General features: G+C 30.6%; 1 protein-coding gene across 2 annotated transcripts; it reads right to left on the bottom strand.

The window, feature by feature from the left end:
- Positions 1–12561: 12561 nt before the first annotated feature.
- Positions 12562–15902, bottom strand: LOC108343894 (uncharacterized). Of its 2 annotated transcripts, none has more exons than XM_017582325.2 (4): positions 15507–15902; positions 15335–15426; positions 14029–15192; positions 12562–13373 (listed from the first exon to the last, which is right to left on the bottom strand). In XM_017582325.2, the coding sequence occupies exons 1-4, from the start codon at positions 15727–15729 to the stop codon at positions 12591–12593; spliced, it is 2262 nt and encodes a 753-aa protein (XP_017437814.1). In that variant the 5' UTR covers positions 15730–15902; the 3' UTR covers positions 12562–12590. The 2 variants fall into 2 exon arrangements, with proteins under 2 accessions (XP_017437814.1, XP_017437815.1); XM_017582326.2 differs by having other exon boundaries at positions 14029–15189.
- Between the last annotated feature and the right edge of the window lie 572 nt (positions 15903–16474).

The following is a 16474-nucleotide window of genomic DNA, read 5'->3' as shown; positions in this document are numbered from 1 at the left end:
TAAGCGTTTCGGACAAAGAAATACCAATTCCTGCAGCACACTAAATGGCAAAAGATATGAATGTCTATAATTCAAGAATAATTTTGAAGGAATCACTTTCTATCTATATATTATTCTTTAAATGTGACTTACCAATTAAAATTCTCAAATCGAAAATAAACAGTGAGTTAGATGACCAAATTAATAGTTTGCTCTAAAATTTAGAACTCTACTCATTAAATCAAGGAATGAAAAGGTCCAATTTGAGACAAATTTTCAAACTATCATTGAATTTTTTGATGAATCCAGTCCAGGAAGAAGATGGGTATCTGCAATTGTCCAGACGGTGGGGGCAAGCCGTTTTCAGTATCAAAATTCTGATTGAATTACGTTTCTCAGAAGAATTTACTCATTACTGACTCTGTTTCTTGCAATAATGATCTTCTGCCACCTTATCTCTCTAATGTACCTCAGTGACCCAGATGCAAAGTTCCATCTTTTTTGTGTGTACAAAAAATTTAGATGAACTGGGGTGTCTTCAATTCATCAAAGTCAAAGAAAGCTTTAAAATTTAAAATCACTTCTAAACATTTTTTTCCTTATTTTCTATATTATTCAAAATATGTCATATTAAATATCCAAACTAAATTTCAATTAAATAAATTATTGTAATTTTAATACATATTTGTTATTGTTTTTATTTTGGCAGTAATTGGTAAAACAAGAAAACACATTTAATACTAAATGGGAGGATACCACTGAAATAGTCTTTAGGTTGAATTCTATTATATATTAGGTGGAACTTTATTACATTTCCTTTTTTTTTCCTTTTTACTCTGTATTTTAATATAAGCTAGAATTATATTATTTTTTTGGTTTCTCTACTACCACTCATTTGAACATACCATACTATGATCCACTTGGTGTTGTCCTTCTTCATACCTCTTCTCCTTTGTAGCTATTGCAATTAATTTTACTTTTTTATTTAGTGTATCTTATTTCTCTTCTATTTTTAGTATATTATTCAAATTTACTATGAGTGTGTTACATAAATTTAATAAACTAATTATTAGTCTGAATATTGGATAAATTAGTTTGATCAGTACAAAAATTATTTGATCAATAAAAAATAGTTTGATAATTAAGATAATTTATTCTGTGAACTTTTAAGATATAATTTATTTTTATTTATTTTAATTTTGTGAATACAATTAATTATTACACAATTTTTAGTACTTATTGGGTTGTTTTTATTTTCTTTATGCGATTCAAATTAAAAAAAAATATTTAAAGTTGAAACAAATGTTTTGTTACCGAAATATATACACAATAGTAACTGTAAAAATGAAAACCATAGATTAAATTAATAAATAAAAGAATATTTGAACTGTCTCTACATTTAGCTCATTATTTTAGTTCATCCATATTATTATATTTTAGTGTTTTGAGAGAAAATATTTGAACTTTGCTGAAACAAAAATGTGGGCAAGATTTGCACTCAGTTATTTAAACTTAAACTTTAGAAAGTATGGAAAAGATCCCCAACTTTGGGAGCAGTGTTAAAGGTGGATAATCATAATTAATTTGCATTAATTAATCCACACTAAACAAAAAGTTTGAGCCATAGCACTTTCTTTATTTATTTAATTAAAAGGGTGTCACCTTTTCCAATGCTACTTTCCAATCAATGAGTCATTATTATACAATAAATTATTTGTTCATATAATCTCACCAAACTTCAGTTCATATTCTAAAAATAGTTCATAAAAAGTACTCAACAAATCACAAACCCTATCATTGAACAAGGAAACTCACAAACAAACATATCCATAAGCCTCTTATGTTTTCCTTTTCCAAAAATAACACTTTCTATTTTATAAAGCACCATATATTAAAAACAATAATTATTAGTATATCATATATTGAAAGAATTTTGTTAAAATAGTCTCACTTGTTACAACTATAAATATTAAAATATTGAATAAATTACTTCGACATGGGTTTTCTGATTTCATAATAAAATCTTGAATATATTACAATTTTACATAAATCTTCTATTTGTTTCTGAAAATTACTTTTTTTATATATTATACGTGAACTCTTTCAAATTTAAAAACATTACACTTATAAAAGAGACTATTTTAATGGGATGAATATAGTTTTCAGTAAATATTAGTTAAGTTTATTCCAATATAATTTATTTGAGGATAAATTAAAATAAGAAAAAATAACATTTCAATGAAATCTAAACAATGAATTTAAATTTTTGTAACACCTAAAATCTGTATCCATTTTTTGCATACAAAGAATATGAAAAGGATGAAGTCCTGAATACACACTAGTTAAAGAATTTTATATTTTTGTTAAGAATCATAGATAAAAACTCATAAAATAATGCGTTCTTTTACATTTTAATTAAAACAATTAATTCCTCAACGGATATAGTGTTTTTCATATATGCAAAGAAAAACGTTATGAACTATAATTTGTAGATAAAAAATTGTAAGAAATTCAAGATGAATTAAAATCTCACATTAGTTGTAAATGAATAAAATGAAACATATAAATAAAATGGTGTTTAATATATTATATGAATGTATTCATAATTCATCATAATATCAAAATTCTCCATAATTTTAATTAAAACAAATATTAAAGTTGTGTCACTTCCATACAAAATATACTTCAATAATTGTCGTTTTTAATCACAATTTTAATTAAAAAGTAAAATATGAAATTAAAGTCTGTGTTTTATAAATATAACATTTACAATAACAAAAGTTATATCATGCAAACCCAACTTATCCAAAGAAATTTTTCTTAAATATGTTGATTTGAGTAATATTGAACCAAAAGTGCACAGAAATTGATAAATAAACTACTAGAAATGAAATATTTAAGAAAATGGAGAGTGACAGAGATGCATATCAGTCTCTTCCCTGTGTTCCACCATTTTTGCTGAGACAACCCTAAACTCACATGTCTCCTACTCATTACTTCACCTTTTCTTCAACTTTTCCTGTTTGAATTTTTGCCGCTCTTTTTCTTTCACATCTTCTTCTAATCATAGCTAACACATGCCATAATTATTATGCATATCATTCTTCATATTTAATGGTACACAAGAATTTAATGAAACTGTTGTATCTAAAAAGAAAAAGAAATCTTAACTACTGTCAGTGGAAAGTGGTCACTCATATAAATTTTATTATAGATGTACATTGAAATTGAAACTCATGATTTATTTGAAAACACAATATCAGCAAGACATAAATCCAAATTATTTCACATTATTTCTTGTTTTTACCAAATTTTGGAGTATGATTTTTGACATGTAGCAGTGTGTGATGGGATCCAAAAAATTCAAATGTGTATTTTTAAAAATCGAAAGTGAAAGAAAATTCATCTGTAAATTTCTCTTAGAAGTTCAAATCAGTAAAAGATAAAATCTTTATATATAAAAAGATAAATATGAGTCTCAACGTGTTTTCTAATCAAATGAATGTGATTGGTACCCTATATCATTTATATGATTTAAATAAAGAATATATATATTAGAAAAAAAAGACATTTAAAGATGATTTAAAAAACAATTATCTAAATTTAAATAATAAACCTTTGTTGGATATGATTTAAATAAAGAATTTATTAAAAAACATTTAAGAATGGTTTAACAAATAATAAAGATATATCGAAATTTGAATAATAAACCTTTATCTGGGCCATGACACCAGAGTATGTACATTTTTAATTGAAAATTTTAAGATGATAAATTTATGAATTTTTAATTTAAAAATATGTAAATTTTATATGTTTGTCAGGAAAGATTTTCGAATATGGTTATGAAACTTATTTATGCGTATTATGATAAAATTAATTACAATCCCATCAAGTTTTTTTCTAGTTAACTTTGAAATATTAATTACTATGTGATAAAAATGTATTGAAGAAACGTCTAATACCCTGGTAAAGCTTAGATTTGATATGGTTTTACATGGTGTGAGGTATTGATGAAATGTCACAGATCTCAATAAAAAGTTTGCAGTTTTTAATATTGTTATCCATTTTAAAACAAAAGTACTAGGTTGCCAAATGAAGCATGGTCATATATCTATATACTAGGAATCTTCGCATCTATATAACTCATGCTTTTGGATCCAAGTTCTTGAACGTTTGAAACTTGGACGAGAACATTATTCATTCATGTGATTTCTTTTTGTTAGTTCAAAATAAAATAAAATAAAAGTAAAAATAGTCCTTGTTGTCTCGGGTTTCCTTTTCAACATTCTTTCTAAAAGAAAATAAAAAGTGGCATTAAAGTTTATGTCTCCATGCAAAAATTGATTTTTTAAATTAAAAGATAAAAGCTTTACTTTTAGGGTTGCTCTACCCTACAATCTCAAACTTCCATAAGCTAAAAGCCAAACAATTTATTGCCATATACTATATACTTTTTATATGATAGGTGTGTTACCAATACATGATTTATAATTGATTGAAATTTATTCGAATTATAAAAAATCAAGAGGTGAAGATAACAAAGAAGATACGACATCTATCAGAATTTATTAACTCTAACAAAATTTAAATAATAATATTAAGAAAATATATCAAAGAATATTTTACTAATATTTTTTAATTATTTTAAAAGGCTAAGCTAAGCAACCATACGTGATTAACAAGTCAATTAGGTAAATTCACTACACTAATTATGATGATAATGAGATGGACCAATAATAACTGGATCTACCTAAATCCAAAATCGAATAAAAGTTCATAAAAAATAGTGTAAACAAAACTTAAGTTAGGTTAATTGATTTGATTTTGAATATATGAAACATTGTTAAAGTAAGATCCAGGTGGATGCAGTGGATTTTGACGGTAGAATATAATTAGCTTTTTCAAAAATTTCGAGTCATTTCTTACATGCACCTTCTTCTCCAAAATTTTCTGAGTTTTCAGTTTTTTCCTCCTTCTCTCTAAACTTCTTCTCCTTCTCTCTATAAATTCTTACCTTTTCCTTCTTCCGATCATCATTCAAGCATCACCTAAGTATTCTTGGTGTCAAGCTCTCTCTTTTAAACCGATCAAGTTGCTGTTTTGGGGTTGGTAAGTTAAATTCCTTCGTCCTATTAGGATTTATGCATTTTCTGTTACATGCAAGTACCGTTCAACATGCATGTATTCATCAAACTCCCCCTCTGAATCTATCTTTTGTCTTTGGTTCTATGATTGGTTCATTTTCACCTATCAGAAGTTTGTAGGAGGTTATAGAAGTTACTTGCGGTGTAGACGATACTGTGGAAGCATAGAAGTTTTCTGGGATTCGAGGTAAGGGAAGCTTGTAATTTAATTATGATTCTCTGTTTTGAATGGTTGCATGTTTGAATGATGTTTTGTTTAGTTATTTGGTTGATATGAACTATCAATGTTATTGTATGTTCGTATGTATGTGTTGATGATTAATAAATAGTGTGAACTAGGTAGGAATAGAACTTGATCATGATTCTGCAGTATTTGTGCAGAATTCATTAATAGTCGCCGAGAGTCATTTGTGATCGTTCGGTTTCTCTTGGTGTGTTCGGTCCTAACTGAATTCTCATTCTATGGAGAATTTCAGTTAATGACCGATCGGTCTTCTATTAGTATATTTGAAAACAAGCGTTCGATCTAAGTATAGTTTTCTATTTCTAATTAGTAATCAGCCTAGTTAAGGTACTTAATATAATTTAAATCTTATATACTATATTTATCCTCAGTTATAAATAAGTGTTTCGTAGTTGCGCGGTCGAATCTATTTATTCATTTTATATAAGCTCAGTAGTGCTCGGTATTGTACTAGCACTCGGTCTGTATTGGTGTTAAGTCTAAATTCTAAGTGTTCGGCCTAAGTCTATAGTGTTCGGCCTAAGCTGATAGTGTTTGCCCTAAGCCAATAGTGATCGGTCTAAGGCAATAGTATTCGTTCTAAATCATAAGGGTTCGGTCTAAGATTTAAGTGCTCGAGTTTAACTTTAGTATTTGGTTGTTCTAGTATTCGACCCTAAAATCTTGTTCGGCTCATGCTTGAGTCTTGTTCTTTAAATGACCGCTCGGTCATGATCATATATGGGTAGTGTTTTTCCGTCCGGTCTTGTTCATAAGATTTGTGGATCTTTCTATTCGGTCGTTCTCAAGGATGGTGTTGTTTTACTATTCGGTTTGATTTGTATAAATGAATAAGTATGATGGCATTAAAGTATGATGTGATTTGTATTATATGGATATGAACGAGTGTTCCAAGGAGGAATATCTCATGGATGGTGTAAAGTATGAATGTGGTTATAGCTTAGTTGGCGTTTATCCTGATATTCTGTGATTACTCATTCTCAAGTAGAGAAGAGTAACTCATGTGTGAGAATGGCAGGAGGTCCTAGTCTATAAGGTGAACTTGGGCGAGGTATAACAGACTAATCTCGGGTGACAGCTGTTGAGGGCATCCCAACTACTACACCATCCGGGTGCATAAACGTCGTAGCTACATAATTCATACAATCCGGATAAGTCAAGTCAGTGGTCGGTCATTGCATGTAAATTCCTGTCGGTTATTGTATGAAATTGCATGTGTGATGATTTTATGCTATATGTGAATCTGTTCGGTTCTTATGATTAATTAAATTACATAAACTTACCCTACTCTCCTGTCTTGTCTATGTTGTCCGTTCGGTCATCCTTCCTGTTGCAATGGCCATCCTGTGGATGTGAGCAGAAGGGGACGAGGGTTCGCTGGAAGAAGCTTTTGAAGGAGAGAATATTGTAGCTGGACCTTAAGATCGTTTGGTCAGTAGGATTAGTATTATTTTGTACCCCTGTTCGGTTTAAACTAGTTTTGGAACCGTTCGACTTGTTCTTCTAATTTGTACCAGACTTTATTAATTATTGTAAAGTTCAAAATCATCGACATTTTCAGTTTATGTAGAACTCTTATTGTAAATTTGATAATTGTTTTATCATATATGTTGACTCGATATACTTTTAAACTATATTTTGTTTGATGTTACAAACATCACCTAATTTTTGAACGTTTAAATGATTTTTACAAATTTTTCGTCTGGTGATCACTAAGGAAAATGAGAAAAAGAGAAAGGTAGAATAATTAGGGAGAAGGAAAATTGCATTGTTTCCCAATCCTTGTTAGATTATATAACATTGAACACTTCAATGCTAAAAAAAATTGTTGCAACTGAAAAGTTTCTTTATTTGATTTTAATATTTTTTTTCACTTCTTTTTAAAATAAGATCATATTAAACATTATTATAATCTTTCACATCTCAATTATAAAAAAAACTTCAAAAAATCATTAATTATTTGTCATTATTGAAAATTTATTAAAAAAATATAAAATATGAAAAATCACGTCAAACTCAAGATAAAGATTACAATTCCTAAAATATAGACAAACTATATTATTTCCTATTTCTCTTTATCTATCTATTCATCTATATATAAAGATACGCAAAGATTTTTTTTCGTAAGTCCTAAATATTATAATTTCTTTTTCTTTGACTTAATTTAGATGTATTGACTTTAAAATAAGATATAATTATGTCGTTACGTAAACAAAGACTTTATAGATTTGGAATAATTGACGAATTTTGTTCACAAAGTACACAATTATTAAGATAATGGTATTTTTAAAACCAAAGTCACTTTGATATGGTATTTAAGTTGTTAGTTAGAGTACACAAAGTTGAGTATTTTAATTTAGGGTAATAAGTGTTTTTCTTTTTTTCTGACTTTAGCTTATTTGTTTACGTTCTTAAAATTTGTATTATCTAATTTGTATTACGATTTTAGATTAAATATATTTTTAATTTCTAAAATTTGAAATTGAAATTAGAAATTGTTTGAAATTTTTATATATCCTCAAACTTTAAAAGTAAATACATATAATTTTTTTAATCAAATTATGTTAAATATTTTTTATGTGTCAAATGCATTTTATGTTAGTATTTAAGTGGTTTACTTTTGATACGTTCCCACTTCAATATATATTGGGAATGTATTTGACATGTTAATTTTTTTTAATATAAGTAGATTAAAATGACTATATTTATTTATTTTTAAAATTAGATACCAAAATATTTCAAAATTTTAGATAATGACGAATTTTAATTTTGCATCAAATTTATGAACTAAGAACATACATGGTTTAAACCCTCAGTTGGTCCTCGTATTTATATGGGAATCTCAAATGGGTCATCGTTTTTTTTTTCGATCTCAAGTGGGTCATATTTTTTGTAAAAATGAGCCAATTTTACCCTAACTGTTAAGTTGTTCCAAACGGCGTTAAATTAGGTTGAGCTGTATTTTTTGCTTTGATGACGTGGCATTATGCATTTAATTGAATTTAATTGAATGGGTGATGTGTTTTAAAATCATCAGATCTCTGTGGCTACAGTGCTTCTTCTTCCTCCAATCACTGATCACCTTTCATCTTTTTCGCTCCTCCGCCCAAGTTGTTTTCTTCCCACTCCCACCCTCTAACCCTCACTCCCCAGACACACCCTTTCTCCCTCTCAAAAACGCTGCCGTCATGTGAGAACAGAAACCCCAATCTGGAACAGAAACGTCGTTGTTCGGACAAGGATTCCTCCAAGAGACTCCTCCCGTGGACGCACAAGGATTCCGCCGCCATCGCCGATGTTTGGCCTTCTACTTCCGCCTTCGATGTTGGTCGGGGATGCTCTAGGCTGTCAACTGATGCAGTTTCTATGATGTATCTATCTTTCTTCCGAATGTAATCCTCTTATCTGTGGCAGCTAGAGCAACCCTTAAAATGAAGAAGATGCCTCCCAGGCGCCGTGCACTCTTCTACTCAATCCATGCTTTTCTCCAAAAAAAATGAAAACACCTGTGAAGCCCCCAGTGGCGGCTGGACCCTTCTCTTTCAATTACCCCTTTCTTTCCCCAATCCTTGCTGGACTGCTCACTCATCACCTCGTCCGTGTGCTCTTCTAAATGGAGTTGTTTTTTTTTCCTAGCATCTGCTGCGTGCTCGTTTTTTTCCAGCCAAAAGCCCTTTTTTTTTCTTTTTGACGCTACCCTCTGCCTTGGACCAAGACCGTGACACTTGCTGTCCGCGTGGGTTGACGCTGCTGTTGGGTGCGTGAAGATAGCTGGATGTCACCTCAAGTTTAGTCCAAGCACCTCAGTGAGGGTTTGAAGGTAGGAGTGGGAACGAAGCAGCTTGGGCAGAGGAGCGGAAGAGGTGAAAGGTGATCAGTGGTTGGAGGAAGAAGAAGCACTGTAGCCAGGGAGATTTGATGATTTTAAAACACATCACCCATTCAATTAAATTCAATTAAATGCATAATGTCACGCCATCAATGCAAAAAATACAGCTCAACCTAATTTAACGCCGTTTGGAACAACTTAACGGTTAAGGTAAAATTTTCTCATTTTTACAAAAAATATGACCCAATTGAGACCGAAAAAAAAACGATGACCCATTTGAGATTTTCATATAAATACGAGGACCAACCGAGAGTTTAAACCAACATATATTTATGTATGAAAGTTTTTTATCTTAAAATTCTTGATACTTTTATTGAAACCTTATCAATGATTAATATGTCCTATAATCAAATCCTCATATGAGCTATATTCTTTTTTATAAGTAATTAGTCTAATTATCGATAAACAAGTCTCTAGGTTATCGAAACTTAAATAACTAAAATAAATTATCATTTTAATTAATTATATAATTGATTATAAAGCTGTTAAAATGGATTAAGTTTTTCGAGTTAATCCGATTTATCAATAATTTGAGTCGTGGGTTGGATTAAAAAAAATATAAATTTTCGTTCGGACAAAAAATAAGTCTGATCTACTAAAAACGCAACTCACTTGAACTCGTCATGAATCAGATTGACTCATAAACCCACCCGAAATTCTAAATATTAAATTATATTAAAAAACGAAAACCTTAAATGTTCTCCTATCTCTAAATATATTTGGATTATATTGTATTTTTATAATTTTTTATTGTATTTGGATTGAACTTTATTTAGGTTTCAATTAGAAAAAAATTGTAATTTTTTTGGGAATTGAAGAAAAAAAATTAGTTAAATGAACTAATCAGTTTAATCCACTAACTTGTGGTAGACCAAATCAAGTTCAAACTTTTTAAGTTCACTAATAAGTTAATTGAGTTAGATTGACTCATTAAATGACTAAACTGTGATAGATATAATATGTTTAATAGTTTTGATTTGCTCTACTCCTATATCAGCTTTAATTGATCATTCTAACATAAAATATGAAATTTTAAATTTTAAAAAAATTAAATGAAATTTTAAAAGAACCAATCTGATTGACAATATCTTCTAATTTGATTACTGGCCATCTTTATACTAGATGATAAAAAAGGAATTATATACAAAAATGAATGCATGTATTTACTGGACGAAAAAAAATCAATTTTAGGAATATTATCAACCAAGTAAAACTTGTATGCTAATTTGGCTTCATAGAATGGACTCACGTAATGGTAATTTTGTTTAACGTTATAAATAAGATAATGATATTTTGACAACATTTTTTTGATAACATTTTAATATTATTTACGTGTCATTATGTGATTAGTTCAAAATTACTCCACAATCAATAATAATAATCATAAATACTAACATGGACCAATCACATAATGATACGTAGATAATATTAAATATTATTAAAAAAATATTGTCAAAATATCATTATCCTATAAATAATATATTACTTAGTTCTATATATGAAACTTTGTTCAGTGATACCAAATAACAAAGGTAAGATTATATATAATAATAATAATAATAATTAGATAAAAGGGAATTGGAAGTATATATATATATATATATATATATATATATATATATATATATATATATATTTAAAAGCGTGAGAGTTGAATAAGTAAAAAAAAAATGGTCTTAGGAATTTAATAATCATTAAGTATTTATATGTTTGATAAACATAATGCAAATAACTTTTATATACAACCGTAGAAACACAACATAATTATTATGCGCATCTTTTTGAAATAATGAAAACAAAAATTTTAAAATTAAAATTTAGGATAATGATTAAAATAAAAATATTATTAACAATCAACGAGAGATAATATCAAATTATAATATATAAGTGAAGTACAAATCTCACCTTACAAGCCGGTTTTGTGGAGTTGATTTACGCTTTAAAAATTCACTTTCTAATATGATATCAGAGCCATGGTTAAGACTTATTTTAACAAGTTCTAAGTAGGCATTCTATTCTTCTCTTCCATCCGCTATCGGACCATCCAATTTCTGTTATCATGCACGAGATGTCCAAATTATAATATATAGGAGAGGTGTAAACCTCGTCTTACAAGTCGGTTTTGTGGAGTTGAGTTAAGCTTTAAAAATCTACTTTCTAATAACATTTATATTAAATCTATATAAAATGTGTATCTCGAAGCTAGTCTTAAAAAATTGTTTTAGTAATTTTTCTATAATTATAAGTATATAATAGGAGCACTTATATTAAAAGTAGAAAAAAAAGTTAGAAAATATAAAAGATAAAATAAAAAGAGTTATGGAAAAACATTACAAATTCAATTTTTTTATTAATTACTGGTGGGAACATGTCATGTTTTACTTAATTAATTTAATTTAAAAATTAATTAAATTTAAATAAATAATCATTACAAAAATAGTTTATAAGTAAAACAATAGAATAATTATTTAATCTAAAAATTAGTTAAATTTAATTAAATGGTCATTTAAAAAAATATTTAAAAGATAAATTAGAAACAAAATTATATACATAGAAAAAAAGATAATCTCTTATATAATGTAGTTCTACTACATTTATACCTGGGTTGGATACTTGAAATCTCGTAATATTAAATAACCTAACCCAAGATAAGCATAACTAAATAGCAAATTAAATTGAATTAAATTAAAAAATACTAGTAATATAATATGTCCTTCACATAAATTGAATAGAGAGAGAAGGGGTAAGGGGGAACTAAAGTGTGGGGCGTGGATTCCTCTGTCAAATCTTGTCTTTTAATATCCAATGAATAGAGCAGTCTTGTCGAGGGGTCAAATTCTTCCTCTGACCCTACAATCGAAGGGTTCAAACTTCAAACCCATGCACGTGGACCCCCCAACCATGTCACGTGACATCCTTCCTTACTAAACGACACCGTCCGTATTACTCATTTTGCAAACTATTACACAAATTCATTTTAAACATTCCATTTCAAAATTACAATAAAAAATATTTTTTATAATTTTAATATAATTCTATATTTTAAACAATTATTAAATGAAAAACAAAAATTTCAAAGTTACAATTATTTTTCAATCTCACTCAAGGTAAACATGAGTGATACACTTAATTCACTCAAGGTAAACAATTATTTTTCAATATCACTAGCTATAACATTTTTAGATACACTTAATTCATTATTTAGTGAACATGAACAATAGGTAAACAAACAGGTTTGTAAAATCATAAATAATAATTTGTGATTATTATAATAAATGATCTTTAAATAATACATAACTAATAAATTGAAACTGAATTATGTACTAGTATTAGGTTAAAATTGAGAGATAGTACAAACATGTGATATTTTCACATCATCTAATAACTTCTCTTTTCTCACATTTCCCAAGCAATCTATAAGCATAACCGTTTCATGCACCAACGTGTCCCATATGTTCCCTTCAATCTCTGCCACCAACCCTTCTCCTTCTTCCTCCAACCCTTCACCATCCTTCTCTTTCTGCATGTCCTCTCCCTCAATCAACCCATCAATGTCCTCCAACACCTCACACTTCGCACGTGGGAACTCACCCACCCTCTTCCACACCCTCTCCACAACGCTCCCACTGTGCCAACAGCCGCCGACACCCTTCGAAAACCAAAGCCCATTCTTCCCTCTCTCTTGCAGAATCTCCTTCAGAACCTCGTCCACCAGATCGAAAAGTAACTTCCGATTCCAATGGTGACCCAGTTGTTCTGTCGGGGAAAAGCTCAGATCTTTGTTGGTGGCGAGGTGTTCCAGGTGGAGGAAGATTGATGGGTCAAGTGAATGGGTTGGGGAGAACCAGTGGTGGTGTTGGTGGGACGTTAATGGTGGGTTTGTGGGGTTGTCCTCCACGTTTAGGGCAGTTGTACGGGCAAGGATTGCTGTGATGTAGTGAAGCTCTTGTGGGGTGTGAGGCTGCGGTGCTCCAATGGTGGCGGAGGCACTGTTATGTTTGTTCTGTGACGTTTCTCGGGTGGCGAGTGTGGTTGTTCCTTCTTGTTTGTACCTCTGGCGCGAACAACTAGATAACTGTGAGCTGCTTTTGGACTCTTGACTATCACACACCTGTGACTGTTTGGGACATAGATAGATTTTTAATGTTGTGGTGGTTTAAAAGAAAAATAAATTATTCACTGCATCTTTTTATTGGTTAATTTAAAAAAAAAAACTATATTCTTCTTTAAAATTGTTTATAAAGGCAATAAAAAAGTTAATTTACAAGATGGAAGTTTCTTATAGTTATTTAGTTATTATAGACATGTCTTTACAAGAAGACTATAAATTTGGTAAATAACTATTTCAAAAATTAAGCCGATAATTATTTTTTATTAGTTAAATTATAACATTCAGACTTACATTCAAGAAAATTATGTTTTTAATCATGGACAACTTTATATACATAATACTTTAAAGGGTAAGTTCAGTTAATTTTTCAAAATGCACTAAAAATAAATTTGAAAATAAAACTTTGATATTTTTTAAGAAAATGTTGAAAATAATTTATCAAACAACTAGAAGTTTGATTTTACTTTTTGGATTTTTTTTCTCAAAAAACTTAAACAAGTATATTTAAAACTTTAAAAGCAAATTCTATTGATAAAAATAGTATTTTTATGAGAAAAAGTTAAACATATGGAATCCCTTGTAGGGACTGGTAAAAAAGAAAGGACTTAAAAAGGAAAAAAGTAAAATAATTGAAATAGTTGAAAATTCAATAATGAGTTACCTGTTTTGGAGGAATTTTGGTTGCTGGAGGAGAAGGGTCAGTCTTGACAGGAAGAAGATTTGGTACAGTGTTGATGTTGTTGAGAAGATTACTTGACAATGGATGAATTTTCTTGCTTTTAGAAGTTTTGGTGTCACTGGCTCTAGTAGGCGATGTGGGACGAATGACGAACGATTCCTCTTGTTTGTTTCTGATTATGTCCGATGTCTGAGGAGGCCTTTTGAACCTTGAGTTGAACTTTTCATTGGTAGCCATTTTGCATTTTGGTTCAGATTTGCTATTCTGATGAAAATCTTGCTGCTCTGGCAAAGATAATGTTTGAGGCTTTGGTTTTGCTAAAACTCTTGAAAGCTGAGTGTTAACTGGAGGAGGAGGTGATGGTAGTTTTAGCATGTTTTGGTCTTTTGGGGTGAGTGGTGATGGTGTGGCTGTGGTGCTTTGTTTGTTCTTGTCAATGAATCTAAGCCTTGGGGAATAGGAAGATGTGTTTGAGTGTGGTTTCAGAGGACTACTTTCAGTTTCATTAATTGCTTTCAGTGGTGATGTTTTGGAAGATTTTTTGCTTTTGAGTTGGCCTACAATTTCCTCTCTTGTTTTGAGAGTGTTTGTGATGTCTTGGCCAACTTTTCTGCCCACACTATCCTTAACCTGTTTGACTATTTGCCTAGCATAGTGGCCTGGACTCCTGCCATTGTTCTCATCACACTTCTTTTTGGAAAACGAGAGCCTAGGGAGCTCCAAATCCTCACCAAGATTCATGTTTTCCTTGTTGATTTGGAGTGAGAATCTGTGGTGGTAGTAATCAACATCTGATCTTCTTGCTAAGGAGATTCTTGGTGTCTCAGGCAAAGATCTCGTGGCTGCAATGTCACTGCTGTCTATGCTGTTTCTATGCTTCGTTTGGACATGTTGCTTGTGCCTGAGGTGGTGGTGCAGATGTGGCGCATTGCCGTGTGTGTTGGGAGCGGAAAGACACGAAGAAGAAGAAGAAGAAGAAGAGAAAGAGGGTGACTGTGTCCCTGGAAGAAGATCCAAACCCATTAACCTGGCCACCAAAGTTGGTGTCTTTGTCCCTGGTGAGCTGGTGATTTCTGCAGACAAGTCATTCAAATTTCCACCACCTGTTCTTCTGCCTCCACTTGTCTTAATTTGCATAATATTCTTCTGGGTTTTCAAAACAAGTGATCAAAATAATCACCATAGTGCTATGCCATCATTACTCACTTTACAAAATAAACAAACATAAACCCAACTAGGAGTGTGTGAAGCGAAACTCATAAAAAAACTCACAATCTGATAAACTTACAGGAATTTTAAAATCCTCTTCTTTTGAAGAGAGAGATGAAACAGGAGCATCACCATCCTCTGATTCCAAGCTGTTCCTAGGTGCTTCAGCACCTGAATTACACAAAACCCAGATGAGAATGAAAAAAAAGGTAGTCGGTGGTTTGAAACATGAGCAGTGAGTAGAATAATACCTTTGGAGACTGTGGCATGGTCTTGTAAAGTGCATGAGGGTGGTTTGAAAGAGGTTTGTTGTTGGGTTATGTTGGGAAAGTGAAAGGGATGGAAATCAAAGAACTGAAAAACAGCACACATGCAACCAGAAGGGGCTTGTGTTTCAGCATCACCTCCTCCTCCTCCTCCAACTACTACACCTTTCTTTGATGATCTTCCAGCAAAATACCCTTCCTTGCCCATAATTGGTAAGCCTATGGCTTTGCTGAACTTTAGAAACAAGAAAGATGGTGTGGAAAAAGGGTTGTCACACAAGTGATGAAATCAGAATGAAAATGACACAATAAGCAGTGGCCTCAGAGAGAGAGAGAGAGAGAGAGAGAGAGAGAGAGAGAGAGAGAGAGAGAGAGAGAGAGAGAGAGAGAGAGAGAGAGAGAGAGAGAGAGAGAGAGAGAGAGAGAGAGAGAGAGAGAGAGAGAGAGAGAGAGAGAGAGAGAGAGATAGCAAAAACTTTGTGGGATCTGCAAGTGAAGAAGCGAGAAAAGCGGATCCTTGAAGCATAAAACGGTCACAGTGTAAGGAATTAAGTACACTGAGCTGAGAACACCATCTCCATAATAAATTTCACCTTTTCAATTTCGGAACAAAATAAAATGTATTATTAAAATATGTACCTTCTTAATTGTTTGAATGATAAACATACTCAACATGACGTCACCCTTTTTTTTGAAAAAATCTATTTTAAAACTCCTCGATCAACCAAAACTTCTTCTCTCTGTATATACATATACACCATGTTTTTTTAAAAAATATTTGTCTCATTGAATGTTAGTTATGACTGTTCAATGAGAAATTCCACTTAACTTTTAGATAATTTCATTGTATCCCATTCATTTTCACTTTTATCTTTCACATGGGTCATCTTTTTTCTTTAAACCTTTTATCTTCATATTCTTTGTCATCTATGTTTCATTATAGTAGCAAATGA

The sequence above is a fragment of the Vigna angularis genome, chromosome 8, assembly GCF_016808095.1.
Source record: "Vigna angularis cultivar LongXiaoDou No.4 chromosome 8, ASM1680809v1, whole genome shotgun sequence".
NCBI classification, from domain to species: Eukaryota; Viridiplantae; Streptophyta; class Magnoliopsida; order Fabales; family Fabaceae; genus Vigna; species Vigna angularis.
Note: the sequence above shows the minus strand (reverse complement) of the source record. Positions and strands in the feature narration are given on the sequence as shown.